This window comes from Alligator sinensis, unplaced genomic scaffold, assembly GCF_000455745.1.
Source record: "Alligator sinensis unplaced genomic scaffold, ASM45574v1 scaffold258_1, whole genome shotgun sequence".
In the NCBI taxonomy this organism is placed as follows: Eukaryota; Metazoa; Chordata; order Crocodylia; family Alligatoridae; genus Alligator; species Alligator sinensis.
In genome coordinates, this window is record NW_005842784.1 from 245,942 (window position 1) to 262,551 (window position 16,610).

Genomic DNA, 16,610 nt, shown 5'->3' on the forward strand with positions numbered 1-16,610 from the left:
TGTCGAGGTCAGCCTGGATCACCCTCCTGTCCTCAGGTGTGAATGCTTTACCCCAAAGTTTGGTATCATCGGCGAACTTGGCCAGTCCACTTCTGACTCCAATGTCCACATCATTAATGAAGATGTTGAACAATATAGGTCCAAGGACAGAGCCTTGAGGGACCCCACTGGTCACAGGGCACCATGACAATTGACTTCCCTCAACCACTACCCTCTGGGTCTGACCACAGAGCCAATTCCCCAGTCAGTGGATCGTGGTGGACCCGAGGCCACAGTTGGCCAGTTTTGCCAAGAGGGGATCATGGGATACCAGATTGAAGACTTTTTTAAAGTCAAGATATACAACATCACTCTCCTCTCCCTTGTCCAGGTGATAGGTCACCTGGTCATAAAAGGAAATAAGATTGGTCAAGTAAGACCTACCCACAACAAACCCGTGCTGGCTATCCCTCAGGATGTTGCCGTCGGCCAGTCTGTTAAGAATGGCCTCTTTGAAAATCTTTTCTAAGAACTTCCCTGGGATAGAGGTCAGGCTGATGGGCCTGTAGTTTGCTGGATCCACTTTCCTCCCTTTCTTGAAGATGGGCACCACGCTGTCCTTCTTCCAGTCTTTGGGCACTTCACCAGAGCGCCAGGAGTTCTTGATGATCCATGCCAGGGGCTGAGCTATGATGCTAGCCAGCTCCTTGAGTACCCTGGGGTGCAGATTGTCAGGGCCGGCTGACTTGAAGGTGTCCAGCCTCTCAAGGTGTTCCTTCACGAGGTCAGCATTGATGGAGGGCAGGGAATCTCCCTCACTAGGGGGAGGAGTCAAAGAATTAATCGGAAATAAATTGAGACATATCAGGTCTGCTCTGGAGTAACATACTGTAACTTTTCTCAGTAGATTCTATTTCTGGAATTAGCAAATATGATTTTATGATTGGATTTTGCACTGACCACTGCCATTTGGGATTTGTTTCCCACTCAGAACTTGTCTACAGAAATAATTAAGGACTGTTATAATGCATATATTGAACATAGGACTGATATAAGGTGCCAGCAGCAATGTCCTAGCTTTGTCCTCCTTTACTTTGCAACCTCAGCAGTGTTGTTTTTAATGTAGATTATTTGTGTGTGATTTCCTAGCCATTTAAAAGCAAATTAAAACAAAGAAAAAAAAATCCATCATGTGGCATCAGTATTGACATCTGTATGGATTAACAGTAGTGTCTGACTCTTTATAGTCCCAGTATTTGCCTTTGACTCCCAATTTCCTTTCCCAGCTAATGCCAGTCTTAATACCAGCTTGCTTGTGAAAACCAGCATCAAGGCCATATGTTATAGGCAAAAAAAGCAGCATTCCCATTTTTTAATTGATAAAGCTTAATGAAAAATGCAATTTATTTAAAAAAAAGAATAGCAGTCCAGTTAAGTATGACTGAAATTAATGACTTTTTAAAGGAAGAAATGAAGGAATCTAATGCCATTTTGAAGTTCTATTGCAGTTACTGGAGCCAGATGATTTTCAAGTTGCTTGGTGTGAGGCATACTATTGGGATAATCGTTCAAATATTGACAGATTTAGAATATTGGATTTACTTAGTTTAAAGGAGGTGTGGTAAAAATTGTGTGACCTGAGTTACTTAAAACTAAGGAACAGGAAAAGTACTGGCATATAAACTGTTAGGAAAATCTGATATTTATTGGTATTGGACTATATCAACATTTTACAAAATGTAGTATGAAACTTCTGGGTTTTCTGCATAGCCTCTTTGGCCATAGAGGGAAGCATTTGTCAGTCTTTTATCAATTGCCCTTCCTGCTAGATGACACCCATTCCAGGCCTTCCTTAGTATTTCCATTTAACTTTTAATCCACCTGATGGCATTCTGTGTCGCTATTTTGTCATTTCTGGTGAAGTGTTTATTTGAATGCAACAGAGCTCAAGTTCATGAATGCCATGCCACCAAAATCAGGAATGTAGGAAAACGCACAGAAAGGCTGACCAGGTAAATTCAACCTGAGCTTCATTTATTCCAGGGGCTTCAGGAATTCTGGGTATTCAGTACTAAGAGAAGTAAAATGTGGTGTCTATAGAGAGGAAATTAACACCAGGTACAAACTAGGGGAATGTAAGCAACCAGGTGCAGCCTCTATATGAAAGTGAATTTATTTTTATATTGTCATTCATCTGCACTTTGAAAGTGTCTTATGATATCAAGATCCATAAGAATCATTGGTTGAGAGGGACTCATTAAGTAGATTTCTCCATCTCCAACTCCCATATTTCTGTATAGATTTAAACAGTATAGTGTTTTTTTAGACCTGCTGAATTTCCACAGCAGCAATGGATTGTGGATATCTGCCACAGAAAATGTCAGTGAAATCCAGTGGAATTTCCTGGCTGAAGGACAGAGCAAAATAGAGTTTATTAAATAATTTACCAGTGTGAAGTCCAAGGGTTTTGTTGCATGCCTTCTGACTTCCCGTTAAGATCAATGAGAAAGAAGCTATGCGTCTGAAACCTTGTGAAGATATGAAATTGCCCATCAAAGACATGAAATTGTCTATTGAAGAGGGAGGTAGTGGCAGAAGAGAAAAACAGACTGGACTAGGTTCTGCAGCGATTCTACCTGGTATGCTGAATATAGGGTACCCAGTTTGAAGAACATTTAGAATGGTATGACAGTCTTGTACCCATACTGAGTACTTTGTACTCCGTAGTTATGACTGTACACAATAGAACTAAGAAACCAGAATGTCACCCTGAATGTAAAATTTAAAAGGTAAAAGTAGAAGATTGAAACTTAAATAGTGCTATATTGTTTTAGATAGGTGAACAACTTCTTTTCTTGACTAGAAATGTTAAAGAAATAATTTTTGCGCTGAGTCCTTTGCAGGCATAAGATGATCGCTGGGGCAGAGACCTGAAAGAGCAGGAGTATATATAAATAAAAATAAAATATAGAGACTACCAGATGGAGGAGTTTTGAGGATTTTCAGAAAACTGTCTGGGGGAAAATAAACCACAGTGTAACTGAATCACATTTCAGAAACTAAATTATATACCAATCCATTTTTAAGGAATGGAATTACATGAAGAACTTCATAACCTTGGGGCAAAGGAAGGTCTGAAAGGAAGAAAACTAAGCAAAGCCATTGAAAGTTTTGCATGGAATATAACGGTGCTAAAGGTAAGCAGAAAAGGTACTCCCTTCTCAGCAATAATAATTGGATTTCTACATTTGTTTGCATTTCTATCTAGTTGGAAACGGTTACAAATATAATGATAGACGTGTGCTAAGAGAAACTATATCAGGATGACAAAAAAGAAACAATTATATTAAGAAATGGAAAATTCAGTGCTGTACTGATGATTGCATGTTTTTTTCTCAGGCAGTATTTCTGCTATATCAGCAGAATTTGTATATGATCAAGAAGTGCAGAATTGCTCAAAATCTGCTGCTACACTAGTAACAATGTTCTCATTATCCCAGTATTAACTGAATAAAAGGCATATTAAAACTTGTTTTTCAGAAACTTTTTACTCTTTTAGAAACCCCAGGTAAGAATTTTTGTATTGTGCATAAAGCAAAAATTAAATCCAGGGACTTAAAATGGTGACTAAGTGGTCAATTACACAGTAGCATGTAAAATCATAATACAGGAGTAAAAGGGCAGGTAAAGCAATGAAGAAAAATAAGTCTAAGCAGGTCGATGGGCAAAGATAGAATGTAAAATCTAGAGATGGTTCCAACACTAAAGGTTTGGTTCGAAATATGATCTTACCCAAAACTTGAGAGTATTTGAAATCAAGTTGTTTGTGGGGAGGGGTATTATCTGACACAATAAAATAATGCCAAAGATGGTTTTGAAGGATACAGTGTTAAAACTATAGAAGACTTGTCTATCTCTGAGTGTCAGGAAAAGGGAGATTGAAATCAGTGGAAAAGCAAAGAATTGTATGATGACTAGACCTGCTAAAATCCCCATGTCCTTTGAATAGTGGAAATCTTGGTCATACATTGCTATGTGTGTTCAGCAACTTACTTCTTGTAAGACAGTATTATTTATTTCTGGTAGCATCTAGTGGAGCACTGTCAGCATTTCTCAAAAAGAGAAGAAGGATCATCTCTCAGCATGAGACACAGATATTTTAAAGATGAGCAGATGTGGGTTATATACAGCATATGAATGGGATAGGTGTTGGCTCTATTTTGGTAATATAAAATGATGTTAACATAATGTTTTGTTTTAATGAGTTTTATAAATTATTCCCAATTGTTTCTCATACTTGGGAGCTAGGAACAAGGACCCATTTGAAGCTGAACAAGAGATGAAGGACGATCTGGTGGTTGGTGCCATAGCTTGAGACTCAAGAATTCTGGGTTCAGTTCTCTGTCCTACTACAGCCCCCTTGTATGGCTTTGGATAAGTCAGTCTCTCCATACCATAGTTCTCCATAGGTAAAATGAGCAAATAGTGTTTACCCACCTCATGGGTGGAGGAAGGATTGCCGTAAGGATTGCAGGGCACTGCAAGGATTGTGGGGCACTGCAGCACTTTGAGATATCTAAGTACCAAAGATGGACAGTTAAGCTACCACAGAATTGTTAAGGGGTGAATGAAAATAAATCTTTTCTTTCTTCTTCTCCAGACAGAGCAGTCCTGTCTAGGTGATTTCATCCACTTACTTGCTTTAATTACATTTTCTATATTGGCAACTTACAATTTGAGACATAGTGATGGTAGATGAAATTCCCAAGAGTGGACATGATAAAAGAGGAGAGGGTCAAAAAAGGAAACCCGTGGAATCACAGGACACAGGAAGGAAGGACCTGTTATTTTCCATTTTCTGAACCAAGCATTCAGATAAATCCTTACTCCACATCCCCTTTCCTTGTCTTGTTCCCCATGGACCACACTAATCTTTGAATTCCCCCAGTCCTTCACAGATGTTTCCTTTATCAGTTTCTGTTTAAATGGGGCATCATATTTAGAGGCTTCTCTGAGATTTTCAAATGCCACTTTGTTACCCAAATTCCTAGAACTTTGACCTGAAATCCCAAAGCCACAAATAGCATTTTCTGAAAGATTTATCATTAGAGATACAAGTGAGTGGGTATCTGAAGAGTGTTGGTCAAAATTACAGTAAGTGGCATGCTTTGATCCATTGTAGAGTGTGTGTGTGTGTGTGTGTGTGTGTGTGTGCGTGCACGCGCACACACTTTCTTAAGACAGAAGGAAGTCATAGGAAAACAGAGTTTGGGAAATTAGAAAGTGGAGAGAGGTCATTTGTGTTAGCAGGGGCAAGAGTAGAGCTGGATGATGGGTAAAGTTTATTATGCACACTGATCAGCCATAAAAGAGATGGAAAGTGGGTAATGGTATCATCATAAATTCCGTTAATAGGATCTCCATGAAATTAAAAGGCAACAGATTTGTAACATTTGGAAAGAAATGACTTTTTACACATTGACTAACTGCAGTTAAGAACTTAAGTGTGTTTTAAAAAAAGATATAATTAATAAGAATACCTTCAGTTATATTGGAATAAAAAGCCAATAGAGGATATCAATCTTATGGTTCAGAGCCTGAGCCAGCTGTAGGCTGTGCACATTTAAAAAGGCATAGCCTCTCTTTATCCATTATGTTGGTTTTACACGTTCCTCTGAAGCAGCTTGTGTGGGTCACCAACTGAGACAGAACACTTGACTAAATGTAGCACTGTTTGGATCCGCTTTTTAAAGTGAGTTACTAAAGTGAAATACTAAAGGTAATTTTAAAGTGAATCACTTTTTAAAGTTAATTATTTAAGACATGAGGTTTATTTGTAAAGATCAACAAAATAATTTAATCCAGGTTATGAATTTATTGACATTCCACATTTAAAAATCAGTACTAGTTTTTCATTTTCAAAGGGGCAAAATATACAGACAAATTTTGAAATGGACTTAAACCATGAACCATGTTGTTTTACCTGTGGATTAGTATCTGGTGGTGTAAATTATTCTGAAACACCTTTTTATTCTGAATTAAGTCAAATTCAGCGCTGAAGGCTGTAGCACTGATGTGGTTATTTTCATTACTGTATCAGTCAGATGTAAAACTCCAGACAGTCAATTATCATTTTGATTTTTTTTCCTAGAGAGAACTATAAATCGGTGACCCTGTAAATAACAAACCTATTCACTCATTACAGCTTGTATCTTCTGTTCAGTACTGACTCATTCCTTTGTGCCTCCATGAAAGCATCATTAGAAGGTCAATTTAGAAAAAGAGACCAGAAACCCTCCTACACCCCAATTGGCACTCTCATCCCATCTGTCTATTCTTACTGGTGTTCCCTAAAAATATGTTCTGTTAGATGCATATATAATCACTTAAGAATAAAAAGTACTGTCCAGTATTTAGCAAAGAATGTTAGCTACTTTGAACTAGGTTATGCAAAGAATGCATGGTACCATATGTATGACAGGATGCTTCCTTGTATTTATTTGTTAGGAGCAATTATATCAAGCAGTAATAGTCTGATTTGCCTATGAGTTTGCCAAGGGCAGTAGAGGGTTGTTTTTGGGTATGTCAGATGATTAATAGTCTTTTCCTAGACTACTGAAGTGAAGGACTATTTCATTAAAACATTTGCAAATAAATATTCATTGCAGTAGGTAAGCTTTGAATACAAATATGGGATAGAATAAGAAAATCAACCTTGGCAAAATCACTGAAAAGGTTACAGAGTTTAAAATTAAAGCATACCTTTTAAAAATTACTGCTCTGTGAATTCCTCTTGTTTAAAAAATGCCCAGGTGTACTTCTTAGAGGTATTTAATAAGAATGAACCAAAATAATATGTCATTTTCTTTCTTACTTTATATAAACTTATTGCATATTAATAATACCCCGTAGAAGGAGGAACTGTTTTGACATAACATAAAACTGTAATATGATCTTTAAAAATACACATCATATACTTAGACTTCAGGAAGGCCTTCGATACGGTATCCCATCCCATACTGGTGAACAAGTTAAGAGGCTGTGACTTGGATGACTACACAGTCCAGTGGGTGGCGAATTGGCTGGAGGGTCGCACCCAGAGAGTCGTGGTAGATGGGTCGGTTTCGACCTGGAAGGGTGTGGGCAGTGGGGTCCCGCAGGGCTCGGTCCTTGGACCGATACTCTTTAATGTCTTCATCAGTGACTTGGACGAGGGAGTGAAATGTACTCTGTCCAAGTTTGCAGATGACACAAAGCTATGGGGAGATGTGGACACGCCGGAGGGCAGGGAACAGCTGCAAGCAGACCTGGACAGGTTGGACAAGTGGGCAGAAAACAACAGAATGCAGTTCAACAAGGAGAAATGCAAAGTGCTGCACCTAGGGAGGAAAAATGTCCAGCACACCTACAGCCTAGGAAATGACCTGCTGGGTGGCACGGAAATGGAAAGGGTGAACATGAGTTGGCAGTTCCAAGATGAACATGAGTCGGCAGTGTGACGAAGCCATCAAAAAAGCCAATGGCACTTTATTGTGCATCAGCAGATGCATGACGAATAGGTCCAAGGAGGTGATACTTCCCCTCTATCGGGCGCTGGTCAGACCGCAGTTGGAGTACTGCGTGCAATTCTGGGCACCACACTTCAAGAAGGATGCAGATAACCTGGAGAGGGTCCAGAGAAGGGCCACTCGTATGGTTAAGGGCCTATAGACCAAGCCCTACGAGGAGAGACTAGAGAAACTGGACCTTTTCAGCCTCCGCAAGAGAAGGATGAGAGGCGACCTTGTGGCTGCCTATAAGTTCATCACGGGGGCACAGAAGGGAATTGGTCAGTATTTATTCACCAAGGCGCCCCCGGGGGTTACAAGAAATAATGGCCACAAGCTAGCAGAGAGCAGATGTAGATTGGACATTAGGAAGAACTTCTTCACAGTTCTAGTGGCCAAGGTCTGGAATGGGCTCCCAAGGGAGGTGGTGCTCTCCCCTACCCTGGGGGTCTTCAAGAGGAGGTTAGGTGAGTATCTAGCTGGGGTCATCTAGACCCAGCAGTGTTTCCTGCCTATGCAGGGGGTCGGACTCGATGATCTATTGAGGTCCCTTCCGACCCTAACATCTATGAATCTATGAAATAGGGTATAGAGCCCAGTGGCAGTCTAATGAGCAGAGATAATGAGGTATGCATATTGTTGTTTGGTTCCACGTTATGCAAAGCAATGAAAGATGAATTATAGGATAGTGGGCATATATGCACCTGGCAAACTGGGGTAAGATGATCTGCTTGCTGTAGAACAGGGCAGATTATTATGAGTCCTGAATTTTAATCCAGCCTTCACTCTGGCCTTGTACAGACATTCATATTCTTTTGGGAGACTCACTGCTTTCCCAAGAGCACAAGTGTACAGATGTTCATGGTTTTTCTCCCAGAGCAAAAATGTCTATTCCAGGAGAGAAATAACATGTGAACACCCAGGGATAAATCACTGGGAGAAGAACACGCCCCCCTTCACAATCCTCACTTTCTGCTGCAGGGAGACACAACTGACCCTGAGCAGTCTGGATCCGCCAGCTATGGCTGTCCTGTGCAGTGCTGCCATCTATATCTAGGAGTATGAGGGAGCCTGCAGAGCACACGTAGATGTGTATACCAGGGCCCCCTGGGTGTGCAGCATCAGCACTGAAAACATTCTGGTTTTTAGGGGTTCAGCATTCAGATGTCTATTCAGGCATCTCTGGGTAAGTTTTTTCTACCAGGCAAACAAACCTGGGAGAATTCTCCCAGATCATTTGAATGTGTGTATGCAACCTATGTTTCCTTTATAACCTGGGTTAGAGCCCTTAGTTTCTACCCTTTTCTTTTTCTTTCTGAACTTGTTTGAATTTCAGCCAAATTAAACAGGTAACAGTGTACAGTATGCTCAAAAATTAACTGAGGGTTCCAGTGGCTACATGTGGTCACCAGGGCCACTCAGTGGAATTCTTAATTTTATCCTATCCTAGTGGGTATGGGTTCAGTTCACTGACTAATGGCTTCCATTCTAGTTCTCCTTTATTTAGGTATGAGATATTTGCTAACTTCTGAGCACTTAACAGTGCAACCTTAGACTTGTTCAAGAGAGGATTTTCTTGTAGATTTTCAGTCTTATGTTACCATCCCCAAAGTGTCAGTTCTCCTTTCAGCCTTCTTTCAGTGCTCCTCCTCTTCTGCACTGGTAGATTTCCCCCCACTTTTAGCCTTTCATCCTGATACTCCCCTTTCTCTTCCTTTCCATTACTGGCTCTCTGCACCAAATGCTTTGCTCTCTTTTCGTTACTGTCTTTTGCCTTTCTCAAGAATACCAGCTGCACTCTCTGCAGTGTCCTATTGTTTGCTGCTGAAGTTGCCCCCTCTGTTAGCTCCTGAGGTTCTGCTTCTGTGCCTTGCCAATGAAAACTGCAGTGTGAATGTTTCTGTGACATGCTTTGAGTTAATAGCTGCATTATCAAACTCATTAACTTTGAGGATGTTTTAAAAATACATAGACCATATCATGCTTTTAGATAGTGTGATGTACAGTAAACAGCACAATCTCATCTCCTTACTCAGCCAAAAATGCCACAGACCCCCCCCCTCCCCCTCATCATAATCTTAAGAGGTTAAGTGATCCCAGTAAGGCATGGAATAGTTGTAACTGGTCCCAATGTATTTTTGGTGTAACTCTGTAGTCAGCAATTACATTTGGGATTCCTTTGTCTCTTCCTACATTAGGGTATCAGTTTCTTTGCTGATGAGCACATATGAAGCCCGAGAAGAGTAATACTCACTTGCTTATTGGTAGTGAAAGAGGCAGATATTTTGTATACTCACCTATTGATTTATTTTTTAAAGGAAACACTGGGAGTAAAATGTCATTAACCATTTTTATCAAGAATTAAAAGCAAAATATTTGAAACCAAGCAGTGCACTAAAATGTTTTCAGTTCACCGAATGTTTTTAGTTTTCTTAAATCCATGCTGCCAGCCATTTTAAGATTTTTTTCACTATTGCCAAAAGATTATGCTGGCTTATTAAGACCTCCAAATACTAATTTGTTCTCACCTCTAGTTTGCATATTGGGCTTAGATTATCGGGGCCACTTCATCAGCTATCCATCAGCAAATCAGCTAATTATACTGTATTTAAAAGATTATATATAGAGAGAGAGATTGTTGAATACAGAAAGCATAGACTTATTAAATTGCAAATGCAACTCATTCTCAGTGAGAGAGAAATCCATGAGTCATTGCATCAGATACACACATGCAAACATCTTACCTGAAGCTTCCTGGTTGTCTCTCAGATCCTCTCAGTATTTACTCAGCTGTTCTTTTTGTGATGTGACTATTGGGGAGAAGGGGAAGCTTTTATGTTATGGAAATGCTTAACATCAGCTTCTGGGGAAAGTATTTTTATGCAATTAAACAATGCCTAGATAGCCTATCTAGAGGATGCTACCCATGAATTACCTTTTTCTTAATTATACTCTGCATTTATGACAGTGAAGCCTTAGATACTCAGCTTTTTATTGCTTGAAAGGACAGAAGTGTCCAGATTTCTGCCTTTGGTGGCAGAAACCCAGCTGTGCTGTCCAAGTCTACTTGCAGAGATAAAAGACAGGTTTCTGAAATGAATATGGAACCACAGACAGCCAAATACTTACTCTCCCTTCACTCAGACTAAACTAAATTTACCATCTCTCTGAGGTATAACTTTATGAGAAAAAGAACCATATCTGACAATGATTATTGAATAATTCAAAAGTGGCTGAATCGTAATGAATAGCAGTGTCTCACAGATGAGGAAGCTCTGCTGATCCTTGTGAACTGTTATGGTCCATTCATATTCTTATTCCAGGTCCTTTCAATGAATATCTTCAAAAATTGTAATGGATATTTTGTATTATAGTAAAACTATCTTTAGCTGAAACAAGCTTCATTCTCTGACAGTATTTTATATTATTTATTTGAGATACCAAAAATAAAAATGTTTATTTTACCACACTTTTTCTTTGTATGCATTTCCACATACAGTGTTCTCCCCATTACTAAGTGGGATACATGTCTATACTAATTGGCACACTTGTGCATGGACAGTGCAGAGAATCAGAGCATAGTGCCCTAGGGAGATCTGATATAATTACATATGAGATAGTATATGCTTTAACCTGACCTAAGCCTTGTTGCACCATTTTTAGAAAGGAATTTACATGACAGTGTATAGTGTCTTGATTTTCAAAAAGAACATGCAAGTTAATGGGCAATACCAAACCTTTTTTTTTCATAATACCATTGTATATTCCCCTCCGTTTAAGTAGTTTCTCTTTTTTGTTCATCCCTAATGTACTTGCACACCCTTTCTCTCCAGCTTTCCCATCATGAGAAAGCTCTCTCTTATGAACAGCTATGAAGACACTAAGTCTGTGATGACACCAACTAAATAAACAAACTGCTATGGTTTAAGTGCAAACCCCTTTCATTTGTTTTTATCTTGTTTTACAAATACAAAACCCATTGCAGTTATTAGCATCTCATCTTTGTCACCCCACTGCAACATGCTCTGGTTGGCTGCATCCACGTGAGTGTGGATATTTGTTTCCACCTTGTGCTGCTGCTGCTTGTCCCCAGGGAATGTGTGTGCCACGCAACCTCTGGCATGTGGCAGGTTACCCTGGGTAGGGTAGCGGGGAGGCTGGGGCCAGCAACTGTGCTGACCCCAGCAGCCTTACTTGGGGTCCTGGGGGCTGTGGAGAGACTGCGGCCATGGCAGTCCTGCTGCTCGGAGCCTGGCTGTCCCCTGAAGCATGGCTCTGGTGGGCCAGGTTCTGGTTTTGGGTGGCATGCACTGCCCCAGCATGCACCACCTGCTTTTTTTTTTTGCGCGGGATCTCCCAGGGTCAACCCTCCCCTCCCCCCGCACTACTACCTTGCAGTGCAGAGAACACCTGAATGTGCAGTCTGCGGCACCACATATCTCATGGCCGTGCTCATTGGGACACGGCCATTGTGTCTATGTGAAGGCTCTTGCAAAGAGGCTGAAAGGACCCTCACTTTGATCACTGTTGTCTTTTATTTCAAAGTGCTGGTTTTAATCTATAAAACTGACTCTGCTTGTGTCCTGCCTACCTTATAGACTTCTTATGAAGTGTTCTAATGGTTGAGATCAGCTGACATCCTTGAGCTTGCCAAGCTTCATAATCTTATGAAGAGGTGCAGAGGTAGTCTTCTGACTCATCCTGCTAAGTTCCGACAGGTCTCTTTAGCCTTAACTACATATATAAAAACTGGTTTTCTGAGAGAGAGGGAACTAAAGAAAAGGTTAAAAAGTCCCACAAAGCCAATATTCATTTTTAAATAAATATCTACGTATCTAGATTTGTTGATTTTAATTAAGGAGAAAGGAAGATGTCAGGAAGAAAAGAGTTTTTGAATGGTTTTTTATTGTATCGACATGGTGACTTAGAAGAATAGCACAGGGATTAAGTTTATGTATATGCCCTTCAAATGTACTGGGGATAGCATACTGTTCTAGGGATAGTAGCAGATAATTTTCACAGGAGGCCCTTTGACTGCAGTTTGTGCAATTCATTCAATCTGGCAGAACCTACGTTTGCTGACCTTCAGGGCATGCTGCTGGTCATACTATTTATGCAGTCATTTTGGTTAAGGGCATGGATTTCAAGATATCCTTTACTTTTTACAGGATAAGAATCCCTTGGAATCCTTTAAGTGTTATTGATTTAGTTACTATGTTATACATTGTGTACCGGGATTTTGATTAGTGCATTTTATACATCTAGAATAATGGTACATTGTTAAGAGATGGATAGGCCTATTGCATTCATCAGAGGATGCTGCTTTCTGCTGATTAGGTTTGTAAATGCCTCTGCAAGCTGTCCATGTCTATTGTTCACAACATTAAGCTCTGCACTTGTATAAGGCTAAAAATAGGAATACTCCTGTAGGATTCTCTTTGTTTAAAAGATACTATTCTCAATAGATTTCAAGTCAATTGTATCTTGTGATGGAAAGTTCTCGAGTTACTATAACAAAGTATTTCAGGCTAAAGTGATTTGTAATCACAATCTCTCAAAGGTACTAGTTAATCAACTGGAATATCCTGTAACTCTTGGCTTCTAGCCATTTACAAGAAAGTTGCTCTGGGGAGGATGTAGTTAGTATTCTCATGCAAGTATAATGTTGTCAATCTAGGTATCTTTTTTCATGTGAGATCTTAAAGCTTAACAGTGTGTTATATGATGGCTCCATTTTTTTTAGCCAAGAAATGTTTCAAGATACAAATCAGATTTAAAGCAAATTAAATTTTCACAGGCATTTAAAATATGCATGAAGGGCTTCCATCTGATTTTATATCTTCACGTGAAGAGTGCTGAAAAAATGAACAGTTCATGTCAGAAGGAGAACTGGTAGCTGCCAGCACTCAACATTGTTGCACTCTCATGATACTGTAATTTTCCCAAAAGGTGTATTAGGTCATGTGGTCACTCCTTTATGTGTTTGTGTCCTGAGGTCAGTAAAACCAAGAAACATTTGAAAAATAGGAAATAATTTTATCCTTTACTATCCTGTCAGTCACATGTTTTTTGTCTGAAACATTTGGAACATATTTTACGGACTAGCTGAAAGCAGTTTTGTGGAGCCTAGCATTTAGACAAAAATCCAGTACTCAAGCATTTGGGTCATGTTCAAACTGTAATTGTATGAAATTGTACTGATTTCAATGGAATAGTAATGATTGTTGTAAACATTTTTCACTTTTTTTGTATCTGTCACACCTTCTGAAGAACTTGGAGCCATAAATTAATGAATTCTATAGCATATTTTTCTAGTCATTGACAGGCACTTGTAAGTATTGTAAACAGATCAAACCTTTTGCATGCATGCAAAAATAAAATCAGTGTTAGGGCACAGAGTCCTCCATGAGGTTCATTTCAGACCTTCCTTTGGGTAACTCCCTTGGGTGCAGCAGAGTGCATACGAGGTTTATCCTCCAAAGCCCACAGGAAACTTCAACTCCCAAGTTTTCCCTTGACCCTCAGGGGTCGGGGTGGGGGTAGGAATGGGGAGGCCAGGCATTGCTGTATGGCATCTGCATTCTGTCTCGATTTCTTCTTGGTCTCTCAACTCTGAAGCTTTGTTACCAAGGGCATTCCCTGCCTTTTTCAGGGAAGAACCTGATACTAAAACCAGGAATTTCAACTTGGGCGGAAAATCCCTTTGTGTTTACATCATGATGTGGAGGATGTATATTACTCCATCTTTCCAAGTCCCAACAGATGACGGAGACTCAAAATGAAAGATATGCTAACATTAATATGGGAAAATCCAGATGTTTGGAAACTCTCTCCTTCAAAATAAGAAATGTCTATGCCCTTAATTCCAGTGATTCTGCCTTTGTGATATAAATACACCAGAATCAATGCAATTGAGGACAGAAAAGTGCTTTGAAGTGGGGGTCTACAAATGTGGGTGGAACCTTAGTAATTTTAGGACTAGAATATGAGATGTTTGAGAAGTAAGGATGATGCACAGATTGTATATATTGTGAAACGCTTTTCAGTGAAGTGAAATACCTTGTCTTCATCTCGATTTTTTTTTTTTTGAAGTAAGCTGTAGTTGACAAGCAATATTATGATGTGCCTTTCACTTTGAGTGGTATGGCATGTTGCAAACGGCTGTAGCTCTAATGTCACAATATATTATTGTTCTGATACATAATAATAGTGTAGTACGTACAATATAGTACCATGATAGTTGTGAATAGACTGAGAAATGGAGATAGAAGTATTTCACTTATTATTTCTGTACATAAGTAGCCATAAACCTAACTTGACAGCTATATACAATATAAAATTACTTTCTAAGAAGGAGCTCTTTATGTCAAGACCATGACTAGAATGTAGGCTTTGAGCACATCAAACTGTTGGAATACCAATCTGCAGGATATAGAAACCAAATTTAGCATCAGATCACAAATGGGTTGTCAAGATGTTTGAATAGGACTAGTCTATCTGAAGCAATGTCTAATTTCACAGTCTTGCCTACCACGAAAATATAAACACACAAACCTTGACAAAAGTATTCTTTGCACTTTAAACATTAAAATAAAAACCCTATATTTCATACTAAAAACTAATATGGGCCAGTGCTTAGGACCCATCAGGTTGCACTGACAATTCTGCTCCATGGTTGGATGGGAGAACTACAAAGAAACTGTGTAGAATGGTGAGCTGGTCAAATGATCCAGTGTGGCAGAGCATGATGCTACAGGGTATTCTGGGGCACTCATCATGGAGAAGATGTACAGTTGAATCCAGGATCACAGAAAATCCAGTGAAACACTACAAGAGTAAGTATGGTGGCCTAGCTAATTTTTTTCCTGAGTAATTACATTTTGCCTGCCTAAACATCTCTACATAATTTTATTTTGATCCTCTTCATTTTCAGTCCTGATCTGTTACTAGGCTCTGTTTGAAGGATGTTGCTCTGTAGGTGGTTGTGTTTCAGTGGCTTGCAGGTATTGGTGAATACTTCTGTTCTATTCAGACTAAGTTCTTTGGGTGAATCTGATATCTTTATTAGACCAACTTAAATAGTTGGAAATGTTTTTTTCTTAGAAAGCTTTCAGGTTTAAAAACCCTTTGTCAGGCTGAGGAAGCATCTGCAGTTGATGTGTGGTCTTCCTGGATGGAATGAATAGGAAAGAAGCCAAAGGCTGGTATGCATGGAAGAAAGGCAAGGTGTAAATTGAGGAGTCAGCGGATGAGAGGGTGAGAGACCGGCTTGGGGTGGGGGGTGGAGGGGAGAGAAGGGGGATGAATGTATCAGATAAATAGCGGAGAGGTACCTGGGGAGTCAGATGTCAGGCAGGTTATAATGTGTCATAAATCCAATGTCTATATTTAGTCCATGATTTTTTTGTATCCAGGAAGTTGATGAACTGAAGTTCATAGGCTCATCTGTGAAAAGTGTATTGTAACTTCTCTTTGAGGATTAGAACTGAGAGATTGGAGAGAAAGCGGTTTTCTTGTGAGAAATGTGCCCCCACAGGTAATTGGGTATTCTTGTCTTCAGTAGATTTCCAGTGTGCATTCATTCTGGTGCGCAGATGTTGTTTGGTCTCTCCTACGTATTTTCCATCAGGGCATTTGGATGAGATATATTATATTTCTGGAGGTGCAGCTATAAGATCCAGCAATACTGATGGCTCTGTTGTGGGATATAGTAATTGTGGGGGTAGTGGAGATGTGTTGGCAGGTTTTGCACTTTATGTTATGACATGGTGCAGATCTGTTCAGTGTGTTCTGGGGTACAGAAAATGCTGTTTTCCAGCTATTTGGTCTAATAAAAGATGTCAGATTCACCCAAATAACTTTGTTTTCCTATGTCCTTAGACCAACACGGCTACAACCTACACCCCTGTTCTATTCAGATTCTTGTACAAGATCCATCACAGAACTGTGGGGACACACAGGGATCTTTGTTGAACTCTGTGATAACTATCCTTCTGAATCATAGATTCATAGATTCATAGATGTTAGGGTCAGAAGGGACCTCAATAGATCATCGAGTCCGACCCCCTGCATAGGCAGGACAGA

General features: G+C 39.7%; 1 protein-coding gene across 2 annotated transcripts in view; it reads left to right on the plus strand.

Moving 5' to 3' along the window:
- The window catches only part of PLCL1 (phospholipase C like 1 (inactive)), a 199,176-nt gene that overhangs the window by 141,320 nt on the left and 41,246 nt on the right, over positions 1–16,610 (plus strand). For both annotated transcript variants that reach the window (XM_025191065.1, XM_006034945.3), the window contains one exon: positions 3,067–3,176. In XM_025191065.1, the coding sequence (XP_025046850.1) occupies positions 3,067–3,176 (110 nt within the window). The remainder of the gene's footprint in view (positions 1–3,066; positions 3,177–16,610) is intronic.